General features: G+C 40.4%; 1 protein-coding gene across 6 annotated transcripts in view; it reads right to left on the reverse strand.

The window, feature by feature from the left end:
• Positions 1 to 19,271, reverse strand: part of CFAP43 (cilia and flagella associated protein 43) — a 104,417-nt gene that overhangs the window by 10,640 nt on the left and 74,506 nt on the right. For all 6 annotated transcript variants that reach the window (XM_046651456.1, XM_046651439.1, XM_046651444.1 and 3 more), the window contains 8 exons: positions 18,319 to 18,408; positions 17,929 to 18,009; positions 17,177 to 17,302; positions 8,909 to 9,028; positions 5,387 to 5,494; positions 3,635 to 3,721; positions 2,871 to 2,959; positions 1,045 to 1,258 (listed from right to left, as the gene is read on the reverse strand). In XM_046651456.1, coding sequence (XP_046507412.1) covers positions 1,045 to 1,258; positions 2,871 to 2,959; positions 3,635 to 3,721; positions 5,387 to 5,494; positions 8,909 to 9,028; positions 17,177 to 17,302; positions 17,929 to 18,009; positions 18,319 to 18,408 — 915 coding nt within the window. The remainder of the gene's footprint in view (positions 1 to 1,044; positions 1,259 to 2,870; positions 2,960 to 3,634; positions 3,722 to 5,386; positions 5,495 to 8,908; positions 9,029 to 17,176; positions 17,303 to 17,928; positions 18,010 to 18,318; positions 18,409 to 19,271) is intronic.

A 19,271-nucleotide genomic window follows, 5' to 3' on the forward strand; every position in this document is an offset into this window, starting at 1 on the left:
AATTGTTACCCTTTGCTATATTTAAAAAAATGTACTCTCAGAAACTGATATATAATGATGTACACTTGAAATTACACAGTTATAAACCAATATGACCTCAATAAAATAATTTCAAAAATGTATTCTGGGGCCGGCCCAGTGGTGCCGTGGTTAAGTTCACACGTTCCGCTTCAGTGGCCCAGGGTTTGGATCCCCAGTGTGGACCTATGCACTGCTTATTAAGCCATGCTGTCGCAGGTGTCCCACATATAAAGTAGAGGAAGATGGGCACGGATGTTAGCTCAGGGCCAGTCTTCCTCAGCAAAAAGAGGAGGATTGGCGGCAGATGTTAGTTCAGGGCTGATCTTCCTCAAAAAAAAAAAAAAAAAGGAAAAAAATATATTCTAGTGAAACTATAAAGCTGGTTCTGGTGAAATATATTCTAATCTATGCAAAAAAGAGATGAGTACTACTCAAGACTAGGGCAGAGAGAGGGGAAGTTGTGTCTACAATAGTGCTGTCCAAGAGAAATATCATGTGAGCCATAAATGCAAGCTGCATACGTAATTTTAAATTTTGTAGTAGCCATATTATAAGAAAGTGAAATGAAACAGGTGAAATTAATTTTACTAATATATTTTATTTATACAATATATCCCAAACATTGTCATTTCAACCTGTAATTTATATAAAAAATATTGAGACATTTTCCATTCTTTTTTTTCATACTAAGTCTTCTAAATCTGTGTGTATTTTCCACTTACAGCACGTCTCAATTAGGACTGGTCACATTTATTTCAAGTAAGCAATAACCACATGTGGTTAGTGGCCACCATTTTGGACAGTGTGGGTCTGCAAGTACAGGCCTCTACTGAGCCCTCAATAGCACTAAGGTTAATGTTTTGTTTCATCATCATTATTATTATTACTGACTACTACTCTAGCAGGAAAACCTAAATAATTAGCTTTTCTGGAAACACTGACCACCATAAACTATATACTTGATATTAGTATATACTTGATAAATGAAATTGAGATAAAATAAAATAAAATGTTATTATATACTTTCTGTTCATTTTCCACTTTCACTCTTCTGGTCATGCAGAAATGTTCCCAGACCGAGGGGTCCAATCCTTCTGGCATGTTATTAATATTGTCCAAATCATCCATGGCTTTCATTAACTGGGCAAAGGCATCTTTATTCGATTTCCCAGATTCCGGTCGCTCTCCAAAAGGCACAATACCGGCCGTTTCTGAGTGCATTTTCGGTTTGTGAATCCTGGTATCACCAATAAAAGCCCATTAGTCTTCCACATTCTCACACAAAAAACTCAACGTTAAATAACACAACCCTTAGCGTGAGTGTGACATTGCATGACACTTTCCTTTGGCACTTGGGGGCTGCTGAGTGGATTATTCCAAAGAGAAAAGCGCCCACTTTGACCTCCTTTCATACTCTCTGGACGCCCACCCGGGACCTTGGCTGGACTATAGACGTTCCTAACAGTTGTCGGCTCTGGCAGCTTCACCCGTACTGGAAAACGTCTCCCTTCTGTGGGTTTTAAGCAGGCAAGTAAACGCCGGAGACAAATGTGACTTTTCCCTGGTTCTGTGCCACATACCGCCTGCTGGTATCTTTTTTGCAGGTGGGTAGCCTGGAATATGTTCAGATACAGAGGGAACTGGAGAAGCACCTGTTTTATCTACATTAATAGAGTCATTTTGTGTCCTTGGGCTGTGGCTGGGAAGGAAGAAGAACACAAGGATTTGTGTGAGACACTCGCTGTCAAGGTGCTTTACAATACACGGTGACGTCACTGCCAGCCTCTTTCTCTAGATGGGGCAGTGAGGCTCCAGAGAAGCTGTTGGCCCCAGGTCACAGGCCTGATAGATAGTGTTGTTAGGATTTAACACTAATTCTGTCGGCTATAAAGTTTATGCTCTTCCCACTGCTGCCTCCCACTATATGGGAGGTCTCGCTTCTTTCTTCACAAGGCTTATAATAACTCGTTCCTTTAAAAACAGAGGAACCAAGATATGAGGCATGTTTTAGGTTGACTTTCCCAGGTTATATGTGACCTGTCAAAGGTGAGAGAACGGGTTCGTATCTCAGACACAAATGAACCTATCCCTTTGTGACAAACTCCATGAGTTCTAGATTACATTTGGTTGAAAATTATAGAAATCTGAATTTATAAAAATTTGGAAGTCTGTGAAATGTAATTCTAATGCTACTCTCAGTATAAAAATCAGATATTGTGGAACTCTTTTGATAACGGTTATTTTCAATCATTTCAAACTTTGCCTTGAACAGTCACAGCAGGTGCTCCGAGGAAAGGGGACTTGTGGTCAAAGAAATGTGGAAAATACTGCTTACTCTATATTCTCTACTTGGACAACCAAAGGCCAAAAACAAGTTGTGAGAAGTTCTTTAGTAAAGAGAACTGTTTAACCTTTTTTTCTTTTAAATTCAGTATTTTCCCAAACTTACTTTGTCCTATAAGCCTTTTATGTGTAATTCTAATTCATATCTCAGGGGACTCATATTTGCTCATATCTTGGGCAAAATTATTTATAGGTCTGTATGCCGTCTGACTTCAGAGAATCTACTTTCATTTATAACACAGAACCTGTAGAAGCACGTGCTTACCTAGATACTTAAGTATTTTTAAATAATGAAAATAAATCATTATTCTTCATTGCCTACCTTAAGATGTAAGAATAATCTAAAAAAAACCCTGAGTTATATTAAGACACTTGAACATTTTCAGGTAAAAGATATTTCACTGAATATTTACATCTAATTGAAAGGAAAATTGGAATTCTGATAACACTCCTCTTCATTTACAAACATTTTTTACAAGAAACGTGATAGCAAAGGAGAAACAAACCTGGGTCGGCGTTTAAAAAGTTTGTAGAGTATGTCCACCTGATGACTGGGGATTTCAGAAAATTCCTTTCTAAAGCTGCGATCCAGAACCTAAGGACAGACAGATCATTGCCAGGATTGTAACCTTTTTCAGAAAACTTTTATTTGTTGACAATACTCTTCAAAATATAGAGTTGTATCACTTTGATTTTTAAAAATCCATGAAAACTTGGTTTATAAGGTAGACTTGTTAGATGGTGTCCACTCACTGTGCATAGAATAGAAAGCACCTCAGGGAATTAAAAATATTGTTTAATGTACGAGGTTTTAGAAATCACCCAGAACTGAAGCTGCACAAAATATTTGCCTATAAAACATGAAAAGTACTCTAATCTATTCTACTCTATTTCATTCCATTCAATTCTATTCTTCTTTATGCTTTTCTATCCGATTCTTTTCCATTGTTAAACAGCTGATCATAGCCTACTAAATTGATTTCATGACCAACTAGTGGGACCTGCAACCCCATGTTTGCAAAGCCCAAAAGTCTAGATGATCTCTTTTTTGTACAAGAGGAAGTTTAAACCAAAGAAATTTACAAAAATTTATTTTACACAATGATTTTCAGAAATATACAATGGCATAGAATGAAGTTCACTCATAACTAAGAATTATAGTAGGAGAAAAATCTATGAGGAAATTAAATTATATTCCCTTTAATCTTCCCCAAATCCAGGCAGCAGCAACTCTATTGCATTGGGGGAGGGGCAAGACAATGGCTCTCACTTTGTCTTCTGCCACTAAGTTGTCATAGTGTTCCTTGTACACATCGAGGTCTTCTTTAGATTTCCGGATGGCTTCTGAAGTCTGGCTCTGTAATATCAGGAATAGCTGATTGGAACTGGAGATTTTTCAGGATAGACAAAAATATTGGGGATACTAAAAAGAATGAGAAATTTCCTAGTACAAGATAAACGTGTCAGTGAAGTATCCGTTACAGGTAACATTTATAGAAGAAAGTAAGCCAATTGGAGACTTTGAAAGAACAAACTTCCAGTCACCTGTTCCTAAGTACCCCCGGCTCGGTATGTGAGTGTGTGAGTGACTATGAAGCACGCTACCTCCTTAGCAGAGGGGCATAGATAATGAAATTGCACAGGCTTGGGAGTTGCATGGACCTGGTTTCTGAGAGCCTGAATCTATAAACAGACAGTGGCCAGACCCTACATAAAAATAGAATTCTGACCCCCAACCTGTGCAGCAGCCATCCAGGAAGTTAAACCTCAACGTCTGCAGCAATGGGTCCCAAGCTGTCAGGGCTCGGTCAACAACTTTCAGCTTTCCTAACTTTCGCCAACATTTCCAACTTAGGACCAACCAGAGAAAGCCAAATATGCTCCCCAAACCAATCACTAAGGTTTCCCAGCTTTTAATTAACTTGCCCCTGCCTCTCCCAAGCCAATAACTTCCAATTAGGGCGCACCTGAAGCCCTGTCTTTTCATTATAAAGCTTTCCCATCCCCCTGCCTGCCTTGGAGTGTCAGCACAAGGGGTGGTGGCTGATTCCCTTATTATGCCAAGGTTCTGAATAGTCTGCTTATTTTCATTTGGATGGTCTTCACTCATTTCCACAGTTCCAGATCCTGCTATATTATGTAATAGTGGGTGACTTAGGTGTGTTACCAGTCTCTCTGAGATGCTCTCCTCATCTGTGAAAGAAATCCAGTACCTTGCAGGGTTGTTATGAGCGGGGATATATTTAGAAGGTGCTGTCCATATGCTGTTTAACAGACTCTTAGCAAAAAGTAAGTACATATGTCATATATGATACTCTAAATCATTCATTCCAAATGTCCTTTACTTACTTAATTAATTAATTTAGGAAGATAGCCCTGAGCTAACTACTGCCAATCCTCCTCTTTTTGCTGAGGATGCCTGGCCCTGAGCTAACATCCGTGCCCACCAAATGTCCTTTATTAATACTACTAATAACAGCTGACATCTTTTGAAAAGCGTTATGTGACAAGCATTTTACATTCATTGTCTCTTTAATGAAACATCTATTCATGCTCCTATTTATTGGAGTTTCTCAGAACATGACAGCTTTTCATTCTCTAAGCTAACCCATTACTTACATTTTTAGTAAAACTCAGGGTGCCAAATGGTCCACAAAGAAAAATATTCCCTAGAGAAGAGCTTTCAAATAGCTTAAAAGCTTATATGTCCTGTCCAAGGTCCCGCAGCCAGTGAGTGGTTGAAAATAGGTCCTTTCAACCACGAAGCCGTATGGCCTCATTTTATAAACCATATGCCATACGACTAAATGATTGCAGCTGCAGAGTCACATAACTTATTAACAGATTGGCGTGGCTGCTTTCACCTGACCCTGGAGCAAAGTCCCAGGCAGGGAGCCAAGGAACGCACGCGGCTGAGAAGGAACATGGAAGGAAGGAAAGGTCTAGGCGTGGGAGCTCTCGTTAAACAAGGCGCACATCTGTCAGAAAATGCTTGTGTTCAGATATTGGATGCTATCCTTACTTTCTCTTCCTGCTTCCTTGTAAGGTAGTTGTTCAGGAATGCTTCTCTGGAAGTTATTTCTTCATCCAACAGTAAAGAAAAAACAAGGTTATTTATTTTCAATTCCTCCTGTAGAAATATTTAAAAAGGGGGGGAAATGATCAATACTCCTATGTGAGAAAGGATTTTCCATTCAGGGTCATAGACTTGGCACTCATCAAGCAAATTTATGTGGTACAAGGAAGAAACATTCTGCTTAAGAAAAAGGGAAGATAAGCTGTTGCAGTAACTCCCCAGTTATTTCCTTTTTCATCATTTTATTGTAAGATAAAACATATATACAGAAAAATGCATCACACGAATGTATAGTTTAGTAAGTTATTAAAAGGCAAACACCCATGTAATTGCCACCCAGTTGAAGAAATAGAACTTTGCCACTGCCAGGTGCCCTTTCCACGTGTCCCCATGACAATCTCAACCCCAATAATAACCACTGTCCTGACTTTACTACTAATCACTTTCTTGTGTTTCTTTATGGTTTTATTACCAAAGTATGTATCTCTAGGCACTATAGTATAACTTGTCCATTTAAAAAATCATCACATTTTTTAAATCTCTCATAATACACAGGTTCCCTTCCATCCTTTTTGTCCTTCCCTTTTTTTTGTAGTTATCTGTAGTTTCACCCATTTTGGGTTTTACTGACTGGGTACTTATGGTGAGTTCATCAGGGTCCTTCATCCCATGTATGGGATGGCAGCTGGATCAGAGCCCTGATCAGACCCATGTTTGATCCTTTTGGCAAGACTAGAGGTGATACTGTGTTCTTTGGTCAGAAGACACATAATATCTGTTGTCTTTCTTTTTGTGATGTTAGCAGCCGTAGATGCTCAATGCCCAGATCCACTAATCCATTGAGAGTTGCAAATGGTGATATTCTATTGCTATTATTCCTTTTTTGCTTATTAATTGAAATTCTTTTATAAAGAGATGCTTCTCCTTATCTGCTATTTGGTTAGCTAGTGGTGCAGTTCATATAGGAAGGCAGAATAAATACTTCACGCTTTCTCTTTATCAGTTTTTAGATAATGAACAGATTGTTATCCTCTGAAGGTAACCAACTGGCATTTTTCTTTTTAAAAGATCACAAAATTCATGAATTTAAACAAATGTGATGGGTTTCAGTTAATTACAATTATTATCATTGTTGAATCTTAAATTGTCACATTTAGGGGAGCTTTTTAAAGTTGGTTCCTTTTGATAATACCTAACAGTCTTTGATAATTTCCTCATTATCTTGTAGGAAAAGATGTCTTAAGGATATCTTTTGAAAATAACAGCTTTATTAAGATGTATTTTACAATCCATATAACTCACTCATTTAAAGCATATAATTCAATGGTTTTTAGTATATTCACAGAGTTGTGCAACCATCACCACAATTAATTTTAGAATGTTTTGTCACTTTGAAAAGAAGTCCTTTAGCATTCATTTCCCATTTCTCCCCACACCTCCCAGAGGCCTCCTCACCTCCACCCCAAGGCAACCACTAATTAACTTACTACCTCTCTGGATTTGCCTATTCTGGACATTTTATATAGATGGAATCATTCATTGTGTGGCCTTGGGTGTCTGGCTTCTTCACTTAGCATGTTTTCATGGTTCATCCACGTCGTAGCATGTATTAGTACTTTTTATTGCTGAATAATATTCCACTATATGGATAAATCATATTTTATTTCTCTACTCCCACTTGTTGGACATTTGGATTGTTTCTACTTTTTCGTCATTATGACTAATGCTGCTATTATGACTAATGTTGGGGCACTCATCCCCAACCTCCCCCCACCCAACTATCATACACATACATTTCCTCCCTGCTGGGCAAGGGATTATGTTCTGTCTATGGCCATGACTCCTGGGGAGCAGGCCCTCTCCCACGGCTATAGGTCTTGCTGGGTCCTGGTAACAGCTCCCTTCCTTTGCTTCTTTAACTCTAGAGATGATACTGGCTTTCCATTTTTCCTAGTCCCTGGGGTTTCACTGTTCCTTGCTGTTTCCCTTACCCTGCCCATACTCCAGTAAAAGGTCCCTGCAGTAAACTCTCTTAATTGTAACCCTTTCAGTGTAACATTCCCTTTGGGACCCTGAGGATAAGGACATCTTCCTGGAGGTCCCCTTAACCTCTCTCATCTTTTTTGGTTGATGTCCTTGCATCTTCCAATAGCTCCCTGAGAATGAGAGCATATAAATTTTCGAGACCTTGAATTTCTCAAAATATCATTATTCTCCTCTCATACTCATTTGATAGCTTGGCCAAAGAATGCAATGTTAGTAATAATTTTTCCTCAGAATTTAAAGGCTTCATTCCTAGGTCTTCTTGCATCTAGTTACTGCACGCTTCATTTATATTCTTACTACTGAATCAAATTAAGCCGGATTTTTCATCTGATCTTTTGGGGCATGTGGATTATTCATTCATTCAGCATACAGTATGAGCCAAGCCCTTTGCTAGTTTCTGGAGATACAGGGATGAACAAGACAGACTCAGTCCCTAGCCCCATGGAGCTTATAGTCTTGGGAGCATTAAAAAGTAATCTTACGTATATTAAAATGTAGTTGCAATAAGTGATAGAAAGTTAAAGAAAAGAGTACCTAATAGGAAGACCTAATCTAGTCTGAGGAACTTGTTTTTAAGCTGGGACCTGACAGATCAGTAGATATAAGTCAGGAGGCAAAGAAATTGGCAGAGACTCTTAGTGGCAGAGTTGGGAGGAAGGAGGACACTGGTGTGTTCAAGGCAGCAGAGGAGGGACCAGTTCAAACGGACTCCATCTTACCAACAAGATGTTTCTCAGAGGCGGGCCAACAGTTTGCAAGTCACGTAGCCAGAGCATGCGTAGAGGAGGAGCTCTCGACCTAAAAGGCCCTGGAACCAAAGATTCTGCCCCCAATGGAACCGAAGGACTGGGACATGACTGGAACCCGAAAGTCAGACTCTCATCAGAGGCGAGAGGTCTGTTGTCTAGGAAATCTGGTATTAAAGCCCTTTCCACACCTTACCTTACGTGTTTAGAACCTTACCATACATGTTTAGAACCATACTGTACATGTTTAGAACCTTTCCGTCAATGTTGGAAGCCCTCCAATCAAAACCCACCCCACCAGCACTTCTGTGTACCAGCCTCTTCTCCCTAACCTCTTAAATTTTTCCCCAAATCTTGAATCAGAGAGACAGATCTGAGAGCTTATGCCTCCTGTCTCCTTGCAGATCGCTCTCGCAATAAAGGCTTTTCTTTTCTCAAAAGCTGATGCTGTAATAACTGGCTTTTTGTGTGCATCAGACAGGAGAACCCCATCTTCGTGCGGTGACAGGAGTGTGGCAAGTGAGGGGGAGAGTGGGACACATGAGGCTGGAGAGGGAACCTGGGCCAGTGTGGACAGGACCTCGGTGCCAGAACGGGTGTTGGTCTTTATCCTAAGAACAACGAGAGGCCCCTAGAGGATTCTGGAAAAGAAAAAGTCACTTAAGCTTTCCTTTACCTGGTTGACAACCATCTCTGCCTTCACTCTCCTTTCAAAGAGCCTTTTCAAATGTTCATCGAAATTCTGTGTGCTTTCTTGAATAGAGTTTTGAAGTTTCTTCATTTCTGCTTCTAATGACTGAAAGAAAGTCAACAGCAAAGTGAAGGTTTAGGAACATCAAATGCTCTTAGGAAGTGGTGTTTACATTTTGCCGCAAGGGAGGGGCAGGTGGAGGGCAGGCCCTGTGAGGTGTTCTGGGCCCCCTGCCCTCTCCAACACAGATGTTCCACCTGGATCTGCTTAATGTTTTGTGTCTCTAAGATTTTTGCTGAAAAAAGACTGCACTGGGAAAAAAAGAAGTTTAAAAATCACTGATCCTGGCTAATTATGCAGGAAGAAGTAGGCCTAGTAAAACAAATTGCAGCAAATCTTCCTAGAAAATTCTGACTCTCTATACAGGACAGAAATTTCCAGGCACAAAATTGGCTCTAAAAAAATCTTGGATTTTTTTTAAGCCATAAACACCTCTTCATGGAACTTTTAGATTTTAAGGAAATAAGAAGTGAGCATATACATATGTATGTATATTTACATATGTGTACTTTCTCTTGTTTTCTGTATGTTTTGTCCCTCCAAACAGTTCTACATTAGGGGAAAAAAGTCCCACCCCCTTTCTTTAAATTCCACCAGGACTTAGAGCTAAGCACACAGTAGATAAGTTGAAAGCTATAAATTTATATTTTTAAAGAGAACAATATCTGCAGATCAATCCTAGATATACTGTTACAAATGATTTTCTTTTTTTTTTTTTTTTCGCTGAGGAAGATTCACCCTGAGCTAATATCTGTTGCCAATCTTCTTTGTGTATGTGAGCCACCGCCATAGCATGGCCACTGACAGATGACTGATGTAGGTCTGCGCCTGGGAAACGAACCTGGGCTGCTGAAGCAGAATGCCTGGAACTTAACCACTAGGCCACCAGGGCTAGCCCACAAAGGATCTTGATCTTTCAAATATTTTGTAACTTTTAAATTCTGATATAACTTCAAATTTACAGAAAAGTTGCAGGAATAGGACAAAGAATCCCCATATGCTTTTTACCAGATTAATCAATTGTTAGTATTCTGCCCCACTTGCATTACCAGCTGCTCAATATCTCTTTCTTTCTCTCCTTATCTCTATCTTTTTCTCAACCATTTGAGAATAAGTTGTAGACACTTGAGTACAGGCCAGTTATTTTGTAGACTGTTACTCAGTTTAGGTCTGTTTGATGTTTTCTCACCCTGGGACCACATTATACACATCTAGTAGGATCACTATATAAATCATGTGTATTCTCAGTGCACCACATCAGGAGACACGATGCTGGTTTGTTTCATTATTGGTGATGTTAACTGTGATCACTTGGTTAAGTAGTGTCTGCCAGTTTCTCTATTGTACAGTTACTATTTTTCCATTTGTAATTAATTAATTTGTGGGAAGATACTTTGAGACCATGTAAAAATCTTGTTCCTCATCAAACTTTTATCCACCAGTTTTAGCATCCATTGATAATTCTTAATTGAGTCAATTATTACTATGATGGTAATAATATCATTGTTATTTTAAATTTATTTTAAAAAACCAAGTTCTCTCTATGCTGGTTTCATAAAGGAAGAGACTGACTCTGGGAAGATGATGGAGAGAGAAGTTTAGCAAAATGTATAGAGGCATATGATGCAAGGAGAAAGACCACGCAAATTAAGCCAATTAAGCAATAAAGAACTATTAAAATAAAACAAACACAGAAAATCACACCTCCGGGCCAATTTGCTTGTAAAAATTTATAACACTATCTCATAGAAATGGAAAAATTCTACAATTGAGGCCTCCTATTAGTTTATCAAGGTCATGTGTTCCTGGATAATGGAAGCATCGTCCATGGCAAATGGCCAAAGACTCAGCCTGCGAAGCCAGATTGCCCAAGGGCCCCAACCCATCCTCCTTTAAACACTAAGATTCCAGGCCTTTGAGGCTCTCTGGTCTGAAAGGAACTCTTTATAATGCCAAAATGGCCTTTTGTTCTGTTCTTCAAATGCCCCACCCTCATCTCACCACAGGCCCTTCTCCTGTGCTTTTCCACCTGTTTGCTCTCCATTCCCTGCTCTTCAACCTAATCATCCTTTCTCATTCTTCCAACGTAAGCATAAGTGCCACTTTCTCAAGGAAGCCTTCCTTGGGTCGTGTCTTAGGTACTGTCTCCAGTCTTAGAAGCGAAGCCTGGACAGGATTCCAGTGCATGTGGTTTCTGGAGGGAGGGCTCTTTTGGAGACACCTGTAAGGGGGAGGGAAGCAGGGAGGGAAGGGACAGGAGCTGAGCAATGATGTGCTCTGAGGCGGCCCAGCCTTGGCCTGATTCCCAGGGGTATAAGGATAATAGAGAGGTTCTGCTGAGCTGTCCCAACTTGGGCCAAGGGGGCTGGACTTTTGCAGCTCCATCTCCTCAGTCAGGCACTGGCTGTCCTGGGTGGGGGCAGTGGTACAACCTTTGCAGGTGTCTCTGGACAAGGACGCCTCCTTGATCAGTCAAGGGCAAGGCTTCAGAGAAAGTCTCAGGTGCAAGCCTTTAGCTGTAACACTCATAGCAGTGAGGGGATGGGCATGCCAGCCTGTAAAGGGGACCTAGTGAACACCAATGGCCCTGATCTAAGTCAATGCTTCTGTGTTCAGTGTCAGAGGTGGCACCTGAACTCGTCCTTCCTGATTTATCTCATTGAAGTTAAACAATTATTTTGTGAATGCCCAGTTAGTATAACTCCCTCCCCCTGGATAGTAAGAACTGTGAGGGGCGAAGGCTGTGTCTGTCTATTCACCACGTGTCCCTCGGGGCCAGACAGCCCAAGCACGTAGTGGGAACTCAAGGAGTATTTGTTGAAGACACGAGGGTCACTTTTCCTCAAACATTCCTGGGAAAATCTCATTTGGCCTAAAAATGTCTGCATCAGATGCTGAGAAATGAGAAACAGGGGAAATGAGAAATGGGAGACCAAGTAGAAGGTCCGGATGAACAACGCAGAATCCATCACACCAAGAATTTCTCCCAGCTCTGAAAAAAACAATGGCCTGCAATTTAAGCAGGTATTGTTCTAGCTGACCAGACTGCAAGCTCCTGAGGGCAAAGGCTGTATCCTTTCATCTGTGAGTCCCCAGGCCCTAGGAGAATGCCTGGCACATCACAGGTGTCAGTAAATTCATCCAGTCATTCAAGAAATATTTATTGAGAGTTTATTACGGGTCAAGCATAGTTCTAAAAACTTGGAATATAGTAATGAATAAAACAGACCAATTCTCTTCCCTCATGTTATATTCTAGTAGAGGAGGCAGGTAAGCAAACAAGTAAAGAAGAAGTTGGCCAGGTGGAATAAATACTCCGGAGAACAGAAAGCTGGGGGGATTGGGGTAGAGCAGGATTGGCAGGGAGGGAGATGAGGTGACAATTGAGTAAGATCCAAAGGAGGTGAAACAGCAAGCCATGTGGCGCGTTAAGTCCCTGCAGCAAGAATGAGCTGCGAGCGTGGGAGTCAAGACTTTGCTGGGTGTCTTTGAGGAACGCCAAGGAGGTCGGTGGAGCTGGTGCAGTTAACAAGGGCGAGAGCGATAGGAGATAGCATGAGAGGGGACACAGGGATGGGGAGAGCAGGGACACTGATGCCATAGATCAGGTGAAAGGTTACAGGAGTTTGGATTAGGGTGGGAGTGGTCGAGGCGCCAGAAGAAGAGCTCTCGGGAAATCAAGAAGAAGGGGCTTGAAAGGCAGAGGTGCAGTCTCAGGCAGGACGGCTTCTGGGGAGAGCAGCGCAGCCTGGAAGAGGGGATCTCCTTTTGGAGACTTGGGGGTGAAGGGAAAGAAGGAAAGAAGAAGGGGAGATTAAGAATTCTGCAGAAACTAAAGCAAACCATAAAATCAGAAGACACACCAGCCCCTTCTACCTCAAATAAGAACACCATTGCGTGAAGAACTTAAACTTCAGATCCAATTGACAATGTTAGTCACACAGAGGGGGGAAAAAAGAGATTAGTCCAAATAATCTCTGAATATAACATGTGAGTGGTCCACCCTCAGTGGGACATATCCTAAGAACAAAAAGAGGTGCAAGGAAACCTTAAAATTGACTTAGTCGACTTGCTTTCAGTAGAGGCATTTTATGTACATTGTAGGACCGAGAAAATGAATAAATATCTTTATATTTTGGGAACTAGATTTTGCACTGAGAAAGGAGATCTAATTATTAAACGAAGGAAAGAGAGAAGAACCCTGTAGTATATTGAGTTGGAACTGGAGGTAACAGTATGAAGTTTTGATATCACCTATGTGTATCATACAGATAGGTAGATAGATAATCATATATATATATATATTCTTAGCTCTGTGTATGGAAATGGTCTAGAGGCAGTGACCCCACCCCTCCCCAGAAGCAATGAATTGGCTTTTAAACACCAATTCCCAGTAACAGGAATCAGGGATTCTTAGAAAAATAGCTGATGCTACGTACCTAGAACATTCTGTTGTGTTAGAAAGGAGAAAGCACTCAAAACTGATGAGAACATGTCAGAAGGACACAGATGACAACTTGAAGGAGCTCTGAACACTTAGAACATCAAAGAGAATAATGACAGTAATGGATTAAAAACACATTAAGTTTGAAAAAGAATCTTTTAAAAAGAGTGGGCCTGGGATGGCGCAGAGGGGAAGAGCTTCTTTACAGAAGAATACCAACTAACAAATATGGGCTAAATGATAGAAACTAGAAAGGAACCATTTTTCAATCACTATAGTAACAGCTGATTCAGGCAAGGATCATCAACAGATGTCAAAAGACAGGACGAACAGCGAGTCACACAGTCTCAAAACGTCACCCCACAGATTGCTTATTAAATACAAAGGGGAAAGAGAATTTATATGTGAAGAAGTCTGCAGAATACCTCTTTTCCAGTGATCATACTTAACACCACCAATAATGGGACCAGCTGACATGAGGTGCCTCCTGAGACCAAGCACTGAGGAGATGACATCACCTATGTAGTATTATTGTCAAAAATATTTTATCTGAATCTAATCAAGAGAACACAATCCAATCCAAGTTGAAGGATATTCTAGCAAACAAGTGGCCTGGAAAAAACATCAGTGTCATGGAACACAACACACAAAGCCATGGAAGCGTTCTAGATTAAAGAAGACTAAAAGGGTGTGAAAATTAAGTGCAGTTAAATATATTTTTGGATTAACAACAATAACAGCAAAAAAGCTATGAAGCACATTACTTGGACAATAGGGAAATTAAATACGATATTCAGATTTATATTAGATAATTGTATTATATTAATACTAAACTTTTTGTGTATGATAATTTTATTGTGGTTATGTAAGAGAATGTCTTTGTTCTTAGGAGACTTATACTATAGTATGTGGGAGTGTCACAGTGTCTGCGGTTTATTACCAGTAATTCAGGAGAAAAAATAAACAAATGTGGCAATATTATAAATTGATGAGTATAAGCATATAGGTTTGTGGTACAGGTATTATATTAGGTATATATTATATAAATGTACTACTGACATAGGTATATGGATTGTACCATTCCTGTAACATTTCTTTATGTTTAAATAGTTCTAAAAGAAAAATTGGTAAAAAAAATAATCCCCCATGTTGGGGAAATATAAAATGAAATAGGATCTGCCATGGGTCAATAACTGTTGAACCTAGATGAGGAGAGCATTATACTATCCTCTCTACTTTTATATGTGTTTGACATTTTCCATAATACAAAGATTTTTTTAAAAGATTGAGAAGAGAGGAATTAGAGACAGTGAACATAGACTTTTTTAGGAGTTTTATGAGGAGACATTGAGCAGTGGATTGAGAGGCAAGTGGGGCCTAGGGAGTTTCTTTTCTTTTAACTTTTATTATGAAATAAATTTAGACTAACACAAAAGTCACGAGAATAGTAGAAAGAACTCCAGAATCTCTTCAAGGAAGTCTTTTTCTTTGTCTTTTGTATAAGATAAGAGGTGTACACAATGTATTAGGTTGCAGCATGAGTCTATGCTGGTGGGAAAAATGTAGCAGAGAGCGGAAAATGGATGATGCCGGAAAAAGGGGTAAATTGCTGGAGTGACAATGTTGAATGGGTCAAATGGGACAAGATCCAGTGCACAAGAGGAGGACCAGGCTCAGGTGGATGCAACGCCATTTCATTCATAAGAAACAGAAAGGCTAGCCAGCCCCAGTGGCCTAGTGGTTAAGTTTGGCACGCTCTGCCTTGGCAGCCTGAGTTCAGTTCCCAGGCATGGACTTACACCACTCATCTGTCAGTGGCCATGCTGTGGTGGCAGCTCACATACAAAAAGAGGAAGATTAGCAGCAGATATTAGCTCAGGGTGAATCTTCCTCAGGAAAAAGAGAGAGAGAGAGAGAGAGAGAGAAAGAAAGAAACAGAGAGAGAGAAAGAAAGAAAAATAGAAAGGCAGGGAGATTCTTGGATTCAGTGCAGGTGGGTGGTAGACATGGTGGTAGAAGAGTAAAGAAAATCTCTTCTAGTTGCTTCTCTTCTCCCAGTGAAATAGGAAATAAGGTGAAAGTGAGTTGAGGGCATCAAGTGTTGGAAGTTTGAGGGTGGAGGAGAACGTGTGAAGTGGTCCTCTAGGATCTTGCTTCTTCAAGTGTAGTCCATTGACCAGCAGCAACTGCACCTCTTGGTTGTTTGTTAGAAATGCAGCATCTCAGGGTCCTTCCACTTCATCAGAATGACAGAATCTGATCCCCCAGATGATGTGGACTAAGCTAAGGGGAAGTAAAAGGCTAGGGCAAATGGTATCACTGAGCAGCTCAAAGGATCCCATAAAGGTTAAGGTCATTAGAGTGAAACCAGTCAGTCCTTTGTTCTTTACCGACTGCACAGTGCAGGTGCAGAGAAGGCCGAGTACTGGATTTAATCAAAGCTGGGTTTTACGCGGTGAGTATGACCAAGGAGCAGAGAGGTAACGGTGTAGGCAGCGGATTATTTTACAGGGCAAGGCCATGGAGTAAATGCCACCACCTTAGGCATCTGTACTCCCTAACTCCTTGAAATCTTTACTGCATTCAAGACTACTCATTTTGGCTTGAAAGTAAGTACTATCTTAGGATAAAACGCAAGGGTACTGCTAGATGATGGCAGTGAATAAAAACAGGCACAGGTTAACAACGCGTTCGAAGAAGTTGTTCATGAGATCCAGCCACTATAAAGCTGACAAACGTCTGCCTCAAATGGTGGTATGACTTTTTCTTCACAGAGGAATAAATATTATTTATTTGGTTGTATAACACCAGCTTTTATACCTCTATTATAATTGTAAGCAATTTTAATGTGGGACTGTTTCTTTGTGATCGAAGGAGACAAGGGTAAGAAAACTGCTTTGCAAAAATCTCAGATCACAACCGTAAAGTATGTGCTGCACTGACTATCATTCTTCTCTCAAGTCCCTTCCTTGAGATTGAGAACAAATCAAGCAAGAGTATTACCGAACTCAGGTAGATGTGGACAGGGATGGCAACCAGACTTTCAGTGGTGAACACAATACAGTCTATACAGAAGTCAAAATATGATGTTGTAGGGGCTGGCCCAGTGGCATAGTGGTTAATTTTGTGTACTCTACTTCAGCAGCCTGGGATTTGCAGATTTGGATCCCAGGCATGGACCTAGCACCACTCATCAAGCCACACTGAGGTGATGTCTCACATAAAGTAGAAGAAGATTGGCACAGATGTTAGCTCAGCAACAATCTTCCTCAAACAAAAAGAGGAAGATTGGCAACAGATGTTAGCTCAGGGCCAATCTTTTATACATATATATATATGTATATATGTATATAATGACATACACCTGAAATTTACATAATGTTATAAACCACTGTGACCTCAATAAAATAAAACAGATGTAAACAATATAGAGCAATGTCTTGAACACACTATAATAGATGTTCATTAAACATTTGAAGAATGAATAGAAGACCAAATGAATTGTAACAATGTTGGAAATTTTGAAATCAATAAGAACAAAAAAAATTGCAATATGTTCTTTTTGTACCAAATTATTCTAACTCTTTAAATTTATCTCCACCCACTTCCTCAAATTCTCTTGAGAATTTAAGCTGAAACACTATCCTTAAGCTACTAAAGACACTGAGAAAATAAATAACACAATTTTAAAAGATATTGAAACAGAACCCTGGATATGACAGGGTATATTAACCCTTTGCTCTTCTGACCTTTCTATACTTATCTCTTTCTTCATTTAACTCTTTGACTTTTTTCTCATAGTCTTTGAATTGTTTCCTTTCCTCTTCAGACCATAAAGCATCTGGTTTCGCCATGAAAGGGGGTTGAGGAATCACCTGAAGATATAAAGGAAAGCATATACTACAGCTTAAACATATATGTAGCAGTATAGTAAAAGCTCTGCGTTATCATTACACTTAAAAAGAGAGCCCTCTAAAAGTATATAGTTCTTCACATTGGCAAGACAATAACCTGATACTTTGACCAAAGGATAAGAAAAAAATGTTACAAGTGTTTTTCTATGACTTAAGTGAGAGAGGGCAGTTTGGGATGTACCCAGACTCAAGGTGACAGGTTTGGAGGTGTGTGTTGATATCTTTGTAGCTAGAACTATGCCTGAGCTCCAGGGACACCTATGTCAGGTATCAAAGGCGATGTTTCCTGGTGTATCCAGAGACTTACAGGTGCAGCATTATCCTTGCTTTCTGTAGAAACCAAAACCACTGTGGTTGCTTGTTTTTGTTCATTTGTTTACTTTCTGTCAGATTGGAAGGCAAGTCTGAGGTTTCAAATTTCTTCGTATTTGCCTGATGTGGTATGTTCCTAAGCTGCGTGGCGAGGTTGTGTAATATTTGTTGCCATAGAATTTCTAAAACTGAGGTTCATATGGACAAAAATGGTCAAATTTAAGTAGCTTTCTCCACCCCATTCCACCTTCCAAAAGGATGTCAAGAAATCTCACCATTCTCAAAATGTCTTCCTTCTTGACTTCAAGAACTCCTCCCATCATGTCCATCAGGGCTCGATGTCTTGTGCTGGGACCCTGGGAAAGAGCCTGAGTCAGGAAGAGTGGCTGAGACAGAAATCTGACACTCCAGTGGCACCAGGAGCAGCCTCCCATCCAATGTTGGAATGACTGCATTTAGGATTGGGCGTGGCAGGCGTGGTGGGCGTGGTGGCATGGACGGGAGAGGAGAAGGAGGCCACTGAAATTCCAATGACCTTTGACCATGACAAATGCCTTGAAGTTTTTCTATACTGGAGTACAAGTACAAGGCTATTCAACCAAATTAGGAACAAGCATCCCTAAAGGAAAGAGGGTCTTAGGTACCATTTGAGCAAAACTGCATACTTGTGACAGAAGCCGTTGCTCCATTTCATGGGTCGCCATCCATTCTACTTTGACTTTTTGCCACGGATTGACATGTTGTTGTGCTGTAATCTGAAAGAGAAAATGTAGTTTCCTGCTGTTATTCTTCCAAATTTTAAACCAAACGTTCTTTCCACACCATGGAAGGAGGTTAGAAGGTATCAAGGAGATAAAGGGACTATCCAGATTTCACAATTTCCTATCTTGGAATGAAGATGAGGTCTAAAATGAGGGGTTGGAAAAATAGATCATTACTTCTATATTAGCTCTCAAAACCCATCTCGATCACTAAAGAGATTATAACAGAGGACCTGATTTAGATTAGGGGCGTAGGGAAGGCGTTCAAAGGAGTGTCACCGAAGCCAAATCCTGCAGGATGGAGGTCCTAACAGGTCAATAGCTTGGGGCATTCAAGGGATTGCGAGAATGCAAGCATGGTCAGAACAGAGTAGGGCAGGGTGAGCAGCTGGAGAAGAAGGAGCCCAGGGTGGACATTCAGAAAGGGGTTGTGGGTATTATGCCAAGTGAAATGAGCAGCCACTGCAGGACTTAAACAGGGGAAGGACAGAATAAGTTTGGCTTAGAACAAGATCACTCTCCTGAATGTAGAAGGGATTAGAGTAGGCGAAGCAGCGAGTGTGGTGGGTTAACCACGCTCACACAAAGTGACTGCCCGGAACAGGACCTCGGTGAGAGCACACAGTGAGGTGCTTGCTATCATCGTGCTCCAGAGTCTTAGGGCACGTGGCAGGAGTCCAGTTCTGGAAAAAACGATTTCCTTAAATAATTCGATAGAGAATAGAGGTTAAGAGGATATACTATGAAGCATGATGGTTCAGGTTCAAACCTCAACTCCATTACTTACTAGCTTTGTTAACTGTGGTCAAGCTACTTAACCTCTCTGTGCCTCAGTTTTCTCACCTGTAAAATGGAGG

Source organism: Equus quagga, chromosome 2 (genome assembly GCF_021613505.1).
Source record: "Equus quagga isolate Etosha38 chromosome 2, UCLA_HA_Equagga_1.0, whole genome shotgun sequence".
Lineage (NCBI taxonomy): Eukaryota > Metazoa > Chordata > Mammalia > Perissodactyla > Equidae > Equus > Equus quagga.